This window comes from Talpa europaea, assembly GCF_964194135.1.
Source record: "Talpa europaea genome assembly, chromosome: 14".
NCBI classification, from domain to species: Eukaryota; Metazoa; Chordata; class Mammalia; order Eulipotyphla; family Talpidae; genus Talpa; species Talpa europaea.
The window spans coordinates 14919977-14930658 of NC_140082.1; the positions used below are offsets into that span (position 1 = coordinate 14919977).

The 10682-nt window shown below is 50.6% G+C and overlaps 1 protein-coding gene across 1 annotated transcript; it reads left to right on the forward strand.

Moving 5' to 3' along the window:
- Positions 1-519: 519 nt before the first annotated feature.
- LOC311184324 (SEC14-like protein 3) lies at positions 520-9041 on the forward strand (the record flags this gene model as incomplete). Its single annotated transcript, XM_084254220.1, has 12 exons — positions 520-573; positions 1422-1497; positions 1760-1803; positions 1937-1996; positions 2987-3175; positions 4116-4211; positions 4850-4910; positions 6019-6102; positions 7267-7373; positions 7736-7875; positions 7986-8155; positions 8920-9041. The coding sequence occupies 12 exons, from the start codon at positions 520-522 to the stop codon at positions 9039-9041; spliced, it is 1203 nt and encodes a 400-aa protein (XP_084110346.1).
- Between the last annotated feature and the right edge of the window lie 1641 nt (positions 9042-10682).

Consider the following 10682-nt stretch of genomic DNA (forward strand, 5'->3'; position numbering starts at 1 on the left):
TGAACTGTTTACTACATTGACCAAGTCTCACGCCCTACCCTGTCAGAGCTGGGGAGGGGGTGACCTTTGGAGACCCCTCATGTGGGGTCCCTTCATTAGCGATCTGGAGAGACAGAGGGTGGAGAGAAGGGTGCCAGCAGGGAGTGTTCTTCACTTCCCCTGAAGTCCCCCTACTTCCAGGGCCTGGAGGCAAGGGAGCACTGATACAGGTTTTCTAGGGCCTCAGCCTGGCCGCCCACGCCTTGGGAGACAAGCCTCACCCTCCCAGCCTCCTCTGCCTGGCAGGGGAGATCTGGCACACTCTCCAGGTCCGCCTGCTCCTCGGACCTGTCCCAGAGCCAAACACGGGACTTCACTTAATCCCAATTATGTAATGTGCAATCCAACAGTTGGCCAGGGAGGCGGTGCCTGGAGCCACGCCCAGGAGCGGGGGCAAAAGGCCCCGGCTGGGTCAGGGCCACAGACCAGGTTTAGCCTCTGCCTGCAGCGGCCCCCACTCCTCCAGCCTCACCCAGCAACATGAGTGGCCGAGTCGGAGACCTGAGTCCCAAGCAGGCAGAGACCCTAGCCAAGGTGAGAGCCCTTTCCCTGCCAGCCCCATTGGGAAAAAAGCTGAGGGACAGAAGGGGGGCCGTGTTGACTCAGTATGTCTTTGACGTTTCTTTGCTATCACCTCTCCCTGAGTCATCTCCCCAGTGACATCAGCTGCATCAGGGCAGGGCTTGAGCAGTGGTATTCCAGGCAATTCTGTGGGTCCCAGACTTCTCATCCAGGAGCCAGACCCAGGGAGTTTTACCTGGCAACTGCGCCCTCACACCTCCCTCCTAGTCACTTTAGGTGGGAGCAAAGGATGCCGATGGCCTGCCCTCTGATTCTGTTCCCTCTCCCCTCTGGGGACCTGAAAGATGGCTGATCTGGAAGAGCCATGGAGCAGGGCAGGTTGTGTTGTCATTGTCCTGGTCAATGGGGAAGAGGACACATAATCACAACCATGCTTTTGAGATGCCTTGGTGGGCTAGCACATGGGAAGAGCTAAGCATACATCCACACTCCAACCCTCTTACCCCCCCACCTAACTCTCCACCCCTCCATCTACTTGTTCACCCACCAATCACTCCTTCTACTCACCTACCCACGTCTTCTCCCATCTACCCATCCACTCATGGAGTTCTTTCTCTTTTTTCATCCATCCAACCACTCATACACCCATTCCTCTCTCTGGTCGTATTTATCCTTCTCCCATTCACTTACGTATCTCTTCACCCATCCATCCAATGTAATCATCTCTCCTACCACCTGTCCACCCATCCTTCCATCATGGTGGGCAAGACCAGGAGAGAAGACAGGATGATGAGAGTCGTCAGATTCTGACAACCAAGTTTCAGTGTGAAGGTCACTTTAACCAGCTTCTCTTTTCCCAGTTTCGAGAAAATGTCCAGGATGTGTTGCCTGCTCTGCCGAACCCTGATGACTATTTCCTTCTGCGCTGGCTCCGAGGTGAGGGCAGAGGTGGGGGGAGATCAAGGGATGGGGGCAGCAAGAGGGGCCTGGTCCTGACTGCTCCAACATAACATCAGCTCTCAGCATCTGGCCACACCATCCGCTTCACATGTTCAGGTCTAGGAGACAGGAGGGGCAGGAAAGGAAGGTCCCACCCAGGCGCCCAATACCCATCATAGCTCCCACTGCCCAGGATTGGGAAGAGGTGCCTCAAGGCAGCCTCTTCCCCACCTAATGTCTTCCTCCCATCTTCCCACAGCTCGGAGTTTTGATCTGCAAAAATCAGAGGCCATGCTTCGCAAGGTGAGACCCGATCCCCTGGAAATTTGGCAAGGATTTGTAGGGGCAATCCAGGCCTCAACCTCCTACTGCCAACCCTTTCTCATGGGGGCTGGCAGTGCAATAGGGTCTTAACCATTCACCATCTCCCTTTCAGTACATGGAGTTCCGGAAGACCATGGACATTGACCACATCCTTGACTGGCAGCCCCCAGAGGTGAGCCAACAATCCCCTAAGCCAGCATGCCTACCCGAACAGCCTGTGGGCCATGGGGCACCACAATTAAAGGGCAGTGAGAGGTCTGTGGAAACCCCCGGGCCTCCACCTCTCCTATAATACTTATGACTGTTTTCTGGGGGCTTATGAGGTCAAGACCTAGGTTGAGACTTCATTGGCATGAGTGCACTTAATCATCAGAATCCTATGAGGTGAGTACTATTGTCCTCATTTCACAGATGAGGATGCTGAGATCCAGGAAATGTTAAGCGGCTTACACAATGTCCCCCAGACCCAAGGTGGGGCTAGGATTTGAGCTTAGCTCTCTCTGTCACCCAAACCCTGCTGCTTCACCACCACAGTTATCCTGTGTTTCTGCACCCCGTCCCTAGGACCTTGCTTAAAGTATCCTGTTTGGGTAGGAAAGAAACTTAGCGTGCAGGGGAGGACCGGCCCCCACATTGGCATCTTAGGAAAGTATTAGCCGATCAGAATTTTATTTGGGGAGCCTATATTTCACAGAGCCAGACTTTGTGCATTGCCAGCATGATCTGAAGACCTTCCCTAACAGTCAGGTGAGGGAGAGAAGATCTGAACAATTTTCCTGAAGAGCAAGTGGGATGGGGCTCAAGGAGGTGGTGTCACTTACTCTAGGATGCTCAGCAGGGAAGCAGCAGTGGCTGTGTCTGAGCACAGTTCAGAATCAAGTTCCCCATCACCAGCCCACCTCCCCCACAGGGAAAGGGACGTGGGAAACATTGGGGGCAGAACTGAAGAGCCCAGAGGCCTCGAGCCAGGCCCAGCTGAGGCCTGGTTTGTCATGTGCATGCCTCAAGCACGCCTCTCCCCTGCAGGCCTCTCATTGTTTGCACCAGGACAGCCATGCAGCCTTCAGGGGGGACAGCGCTTGTACCACTATGCACATCCTCCCGGTCTGGGGGTCTCTGGGGCAGTGCATAAGCCAGGTTCCATGTATCTTTCCACTCACAGGTGATCCAGAAGTACATGCCGGGGGGACTGTGTGGTTATGACCGTGATGGCTGCCCTGTGTGGTACGACATCATCGGGCCGCTTGACCCCAAGGGGCTACTCTTCTCAGTCACCAAGCAGGACCTGCTCAAGACCAAGATGAGGGACTGCGAGCGCATCCTGCATGAGTGTGACCTGCAGACCGAGCGGGTAAGGCCCAGGCCGAGTGGGTGGGTGGCCAAGGGGCAGGGGAAGCTGCCAGGGCTTTTGGTCCCAGGTCCACGATGGATCTTCCACTATCACAGTCTCAGGGTTCTAGAAACCCACACACCAGCTCTGCTGCTTACCTGCTGTGCAGCTTGGAAAATCACCTCATCTCTCTAAGCCTTAAGTACAAAACAGGGACATTAAATAATGGTAGCAAATATAAAATGAGATAATGCAAGCACATGACCCGGCCCACAGGATCTAATGCATGTGTGTCGACGATGCTTGTTTTGTTATTCCCTCTGATTTTTTGCCTTTGCTGTTCCTTCTGTTTGGCTAACCCGACCTCCAGGACACATGCACCTATCTCCTCAGTACTTTCCTATCTATCCTTCAGGCCTCAAACTTACATGTCACCTTCTCTGAGGCCCACACCTGGAAGAAGCACCCCTCGTCTGTGCTCCAGAATGTTCTGTGCTGCTACTGTCATAGCTGTCATCTCAGTACTGTAGTGACCTGGTGCCTGTCGGTCTTACCAGCTGGGCTGTGAACTCTTTGTAGACAAGAAGTATAAATTATTGAGCCTCAAATATACTCTCTGTGCCTGGCATGAAATAAGTTCTTAATAAATATCATTTGGACAAATGGATAAATGGATGAATGACTAGATGAGTGAATTGAAATATGGGTGGGACAAAGGATGGATGAATGGACGGACAGACAGACGACGGATGGATGGATGGATGGATGGATGGATGGATGGATGGATGGATAATGAATGGTTGATGGGTAGATGATGGATGAGTATGTATATACATTCACTGTTGTTCACTTGTTCCTCCGAGAAAATCCCTGAGGGGTCCTATGTTTTAGGGTCACCATCCCCCAACTTCTGAACCTGCACTCTGAACCTTGGAACTGATCCCTACTCTCATCCTTACAGCTTGGGAGGAAGATTGAGACCATTGTGATGATATTTGACTGTGAGGGCCTGGGACTAAAGCACTTCTGGAAACCTCTGGTGGAAGTGTATCAGGAGGTGAGGAGAAGGCTCCGGGGAGACCCCTGCTTGCTTCATGATCAGTGTAGGCCTTGTTGCTCACTCAGACCCAAGATCTGATAAAAGGAGATGGCCATCCTGGGACCCATCACTGCGCTTCAGGGTCCAAAGGATTTTTAATGTGTTTCCTGACAGAACCCACAGAACAGGCCTCAGGGACAGCACTACACTGAGATCATAGGGGCAGATTCCTCCAAACCCCTCCCTGCACTGTCATCCCTAGTGCTCTGTTGCAGGCAAGTCGGCCACCCTCTGTGCTTTGGTTTCCTCACCTACAATATGTTGATACTGAAACACTGCGTCTCAGGGGACATAGGGAGGCTCCAGTGAGTTGATATATGAAATGTTTGCTCACTGCTTGATGAACAATTAATAAACACTAGTCATTACTATTACTCTACTATCATTACTCTAATATTTACTCTAAAAATTATTATTATGTAATGATTACTAGGATATGGTTGTAATAATCTTAAATGAGAAGGTCCCCTTGAGGGGCCAGTGGAGGTGATGGGAACCCACCACAGTCCTCTGAGCCCTCCAGAAGAGAGAGTGCAGTCATGGAGGTAAGCGAAGATGTGGTATGGTCTCTGACAGGGTCTTTCTTGGTTCCACAGTTCTTTGGCCTCCTTGAAGAGAATTACCCAGAGACCCTGAAGTTCATGCTGATTGTGAAAGGTATGTGGCAAGTGACTTCATTTCCCTGAGCCTCCATTTCTTCATCTGCACCATGGGGATGCATGCCTTATTCCCAGGGTTGTAGTGAGGCAGGTTGTTTGCTTGCCTGCATGCAAACTATTTGGGGTGCCTGGGATGGAGTAAGTGTTCAATTAATGGTAACCTCTATGGTTGACCTTGCTATTATAAGAGGCAGCTTTCCAAGAATCCCCATTCATTCCTCCTACAACACTGATCTCTCCCCAAAGTGCCTCTGGTCCTGGCATCTGGTGCAATGCAATCTGGCCTTTCTCATCAGCTGTCTGGTGGGGGCTTCCAATTGTCTTGTGTGTGTTCCTCCTGTTTTCCTTGATGGACTATCTGCTCCTTGAAGTCAAAGCCTCTGATTCTCCACTTCTGTTATATCTTTCAAGACTTGGGTCCTTGTGGATGCTCAGTGGGTATTTGTTGTTTGGGTGGTTGTCTATATGGAGGGATTGATGGATGTTTGATGGTTGGCTGGTTGATTGGTTGGTTGATTAGTTGCTTAGTGAATTGCCTAGTTCACTGTCTGCTGGTTGGCTGGTTAGTTGACTGACTGATAATTAGTTGAATACATGTTAACTTGGTTGACTGAGTGATTAGCTGACATTTTGGTTGATTGGGTGGGTGAGTAGCTGGTTGGCAGATTAAGTAGTTGCTTGTGTGGTTGGATCTTGGATGATTGCCTGCTGGTTTTTTGAATAGATGACTGACTAGAGTGTGCAGTTGTTTGGGCAGTTAGCAGGTTGCTTAAATGTCTGGTTTGCTGATTGTCTAATGTGTTGATTGGTTGTTTGACTATATGGTAGGTTGGCTGATTGGTTGGTAGACTAACTGATAGATTGGTTAGAAGATGAATTGGTTGACTGTTTTGTTGGTTGGTTAAGAGATTGGATAATGATTGGCTGGTTGGTCAGTTGACTGCTTGTTGACTGGTTGACCAGTTGGTTGGATGGTTTGTCAGGTGCAAATCATTGGAACTTTCCAAGATTATTCATGACTCCTTTGTAGTATTGACATAACTGTTATTGAAAAATTGACCCAATGGAATTATTTTCTCTCCATTTTCCTTCTTGCATCTCTCCAGCCACCAAATTGTTCCCTGTGGGCTACAACCTTATGAAGCCTTTCCTGAGTGAGGACACTCGTAGAAAAATTGTAGTGTTGGGAAGTAAGTAGTTCAAGTTCCATGCCCTGAATATGTGCACAGGTTTTGGACTGTGGTTGGTCCATTACCCCATCCAGAGATATATACATTACCCAGAGTATGAGGCTCCTCCTTCCCAAAAGTGATATGGGCCAGAGGCTATCCAGTTATCTTGATCTTATTCCTTGCCCTTGGTGACTAAGACCTCTACTCCTTCCTGTTTATAAATTTCAGTTTGGTTGCTAGTCAACCTCTGGGTTATAGGCTTCAGTTTCCTTTCAGTGCTGCTAAAAGCAACCTGGGCTGAGGATGATGAAGAAGAGATATAATCCAGAGATGGAGGCTCGACAAGAAGGAAGGAAGGAACCAGAGAAATTGTTGTTAAACTCAAACCAGTGACTCTGAGCTTGAAGGATACTTTTCACAAGATTTGATGGATAGATCATCAAATCAGGAGATCTGAGGATCTGGGGATGGACTGTCTTGCAAATCCCTGCTTTCTCTCCCTTTTACCAGAGTCTCTGCCTCTGCTCAATTCCTCTTGGGTATGTCACAAGATAACCCCCCAAACCTGGAGCAACTGCCACACCGCAAGTCCAAGTCCAGACCTCTGTCCCACTTGGTGGTACCTGGGGTTCTGTGCATTTAGCCCTGGTGTGCTAGACATTATGGTCTTTGTGCTCATCACACTGGTGGCAAGGAAGGGGTAGGATAGCCTGGATTGGCCACAGGGCTGAGGTCATATTGACACTCCAAGATCCAGAATTCTTAGAGTTTTGCATAGGGCATGAAGAATAGTAATGGGCATCGTGGTTATAGGGAGAGCAGGGGAAAGTCCTTCCCAAAAGCCCAGAGCTGTCCATACCCTACCAATAGGTCTGACTTAGTAACTGTGTGACCCCAACAAGGTGCTTCACATCATTGGGCTTCAAAGTCTCCTCGAGACAAGTAGACAACTCTTATTTTCACTGCTCATGCCTGGGAGACCCTTAAAAATGTGCAAACCCATCAGCCAGGGGGCAGCACATTTCCATACATGACTCAGCCTGAGGCTTCGGAGTCTGGAGAAGTGGCTCTGGCTTGTCTCCTATAGGGTTTCTCCCTGAGCTCAGGTCCTCCAGGTGGGAATGAGGTGTTGACAAGTCCCCTGAATACCTGATAACTACCTTTAAACCCCTCTGTCCCCAGCTAACTGGAAGGAAGGTTTGCTGAAACTCATCAGTCCTGAGGAACTGCCAGCTCAATTTGGGGGGACCATGACTGATCCAGATGGGAACCCCAAATGTTTGACTAAGGTATGACTAAGGACAGGGGAGGGAAGGTGAGCAAAGCTAGGATCCTTTCTCACCCACTCATTCATTGCACAAATATCTATGGAGATATCTAGACAGTCCCAGCCCTGCTCTGCCAGGGTTCTCAGCAGCTATGCAGGCGAACGAGAAAAGAGGAAACTGACTTGAGGGATGAGTTGGAAGGGGGAGTTCCAAGAGGAGGATCTGGCCTAGGTTGAAGGGTCGGAGAAAGCTTCCTGGGAGGAGGAGAACAGGATGAGCAGGACATAACCAGGAGATGGTGCAAGTGTCTCAGGCAGATGGAAGAACATGGCAAAAGCAGTGGCTGAAGAGGGGAGCGAGCCCATTGTGTCCTATGTACACAGATCAACTATGGTGGGGAGATCCCCAAGTCCATGTACGTGCGGGACCAGGTGAAGACTCAGTATGAGCACTCAGTGCAGATCAACCGTGGCTCCTCACACCAGGTGGAGTACGAGATCCTATTCCCAGGCTGTGTCCTCAGGTAGGGAGAGGCCACCAACCACCTTATGACTGGGCCTTAGCCCTTTGGAGACCATCAGGCTGAAGAGCAAACTGTCTCCCTCCCCTACCTTCTTCTCCCGCCCCCCACAGGTGGCAGTTCTCATCTGACGGTGCAGACATCGGCTTTGGGGTTTTCCTGAAGACTAAGATGGGGGAGCGGCAGCGGGCAGGGGAGATGACAGAGGTGCTGACCAGCCAGCGCTACAACGCCCACATGGTGCCAGAGGACGGAAGTCTCACCTGCACAGAAGCTGGTGTCTGTAAGTCTGCCCTGCTGGGTCCCAACTCCAGGAGGCTGGAGTAACACGTTCCACAGTTTAGAGGAGGAAACAGAGAAGCAATGAACTTTGCCCACCCCCCACCAAAGGCATGCAGCCTAGGTTAGTGTCATTCATTTATGCACTCATTCAGTCCACACTTGCAAGCACCTACTGTGCATCAAGAGGCAAAAAACACACAGGCCCTGAAAGAGTTGAAAGTTCTCCGGCCACAGAATGCAAGCAAGGGCCATTAGGGTTGTGCAACATTCCCCAGGAATAAACTGGGATTCTGAGAAATAAATCAACTTGTCCTGAGTCTCACAGGTACTAGTGGCTGCCTCGGCCTCAGGGTAGCTGTATAACACTGGAGAAAAGTCTTCCTGACCTGGCCTCTTGGCTTGCCCACATGTGACTCAGGTGGTTGTGAAGGGACAGAGGATATGCACGGGCCTGGCCCAGCACTCACTTCATCTAAGGACAAGTGTCAGGTGTGGAGACAATGGGATGCAGTAGCTATTGTTCTTATTGCCAATTGGTGCAACTAATGCCAGGGCCTGGGCACCTGCCAAGAGGTTGGTGTCTGTTTACAGGCTCTGCTCAGGGGTGGCAGTTCCCATGGGGGAAGGGAACAAGAGTGGTGGGAACATGGTCTGGCTTGGCACACAAAGCCAGTGGGAATACAACCTGTCCTCCCACACGGCTGGGCAGGGATTCAGAGAATATGAAGCCAAGCCCAACTCCCCATCTGTCCATCTGTCCCCCAGATGTCCTGCGCTTTGACAACACATATAGCTTTGTCCACGCCAAGAAGGTCAGCTTCACAGTGGAGGTGCTGCTCCCGGACGAGGGCATGCAGAAATACGACAAGGAGTACACCCCTATCTAGGCGGGATCCTCACTTCTCAGAGACCCCTAACCCTCTGCTTGTGCTTGCTCTCTCTCTCTCTCTCTCTCTCTCTCTCTCTCTCTCTCTCTCTCTCTCTCTCTCTCTCTATCCTCTGCTTCATCCCAGAAATTGATCATTAGTCTTCTTGACTCTGACATTATTGAGTAGAAAATGAGCTGCCTTGAAGAAGACTCATGTGCTGTGGTGAGATCAGGAAAGGTATGAGAGGCACATTCTCAAAGGATGCTAAGGTTGCTGAAGAGGAATAAGCAGGAGGTGTGTGTCACTAAAACCCAAGAACTAGGAAAACGAATCCTCTAATCTTTGTCCTCACTTCTAAGGCATTGGTGTGTGCTTGGATTTCTTCTCCATGAGCTATGAGCAACTTGGGTTGGAGATTTATCTAAATGTGTTGTACTTCTATATACTTCCTTTTAGAGTAGATGCTCTGTGTATACTTGTGGAGTTGAATGGAGGTAAGGAGCGGGTGATTCATAGGTGTGCATGACTAAAAAGAGATCAATGGGAGCAGATTTCAGCACCGCGGACAGGAACAGGCCCGCGAAGGGAACGGCTCTCCCCAGATTTCTGACAGTGGCTGCTCCCTTGGAGATGCTTACATCAGTCTCTGTCTGACTTGGGGCCCACAGCTTCCCCGAAACATCACTCTCACCCTTTACACTTCCCCTATAATTTGTATGTTTTAAGCAATTGAAGGTACATTCCTGGAAGCGAAGGTGGTCAGATCTGGCTCTAGCTGCTGTCTGGCAATAACAACAACAACAATAATAAAAATCCCAGCTATCTCTCAGCGAGTGCTCTCTCTGTACCATGCATGCTGCCAAGTGCTGTCTGAGGGCAGCTCATTTCACTCTCCCAACTCCCCCACGGCTATTTGTCACAGCCACCTGACGGATAAGGAACCAGGCTCAGAGAGGTGGAGTCACTTGTTCAACTTCATGCAGTTCCTAAGCGGCTGATCCAAGCCCCAGATTTTTTTTTTTTTTTTAGAGGCATGTTTATTTATTTATTTATTATATTTGTTTGTTTGTTTTGTTTATACATGCACTGGGTACAGTCAGAAGCGCGGGAGGGTGAGAGAATTCACCAGAGCCAGAGTGGGGAGCAGAGCAGGCAGAAGGACTGAAGTACACTGCTGAGGGGAGCAGCGGGTGGCAGGAGAGGTCTGCGCACCATGTGGGATCCTCCTCCAGTGGCCGGGGAGCAGCCGGGGATCGAACCGGCGCCGCAGAGGCCGCGGGCAGCTTCGCAACCCAGCGCTCAACCGCTGCGCCACCGGGGAGGCCCAGCCCCAGATTTTTTGTGGGGAGCTGGAACAATGAGACCATGACACTCAATTATGTTTGTCCAAAGGAAACGCACAGTGGAGTGAACAGAGATTGTGTTTCAAAACCCAGCGCCTTGCTCACGTGGCTTCTGGGGAGTTTGAGCCCCTGGGCCTACCGTGATCCTCCTCTTCCCTGGCTGGGGAAGATACCAGGGCTTCCTGATATCCTGCTCCAAGCCAAGGACATGCAGACTCTGACTTGAGCCCCGAGTCCTGACCCAGCTCTCACCAGGAGCAGCTGAATCACCCAGGGGGTGTGGGTAGCGGGAACCAAATAACTTGGCTGGTGCCAT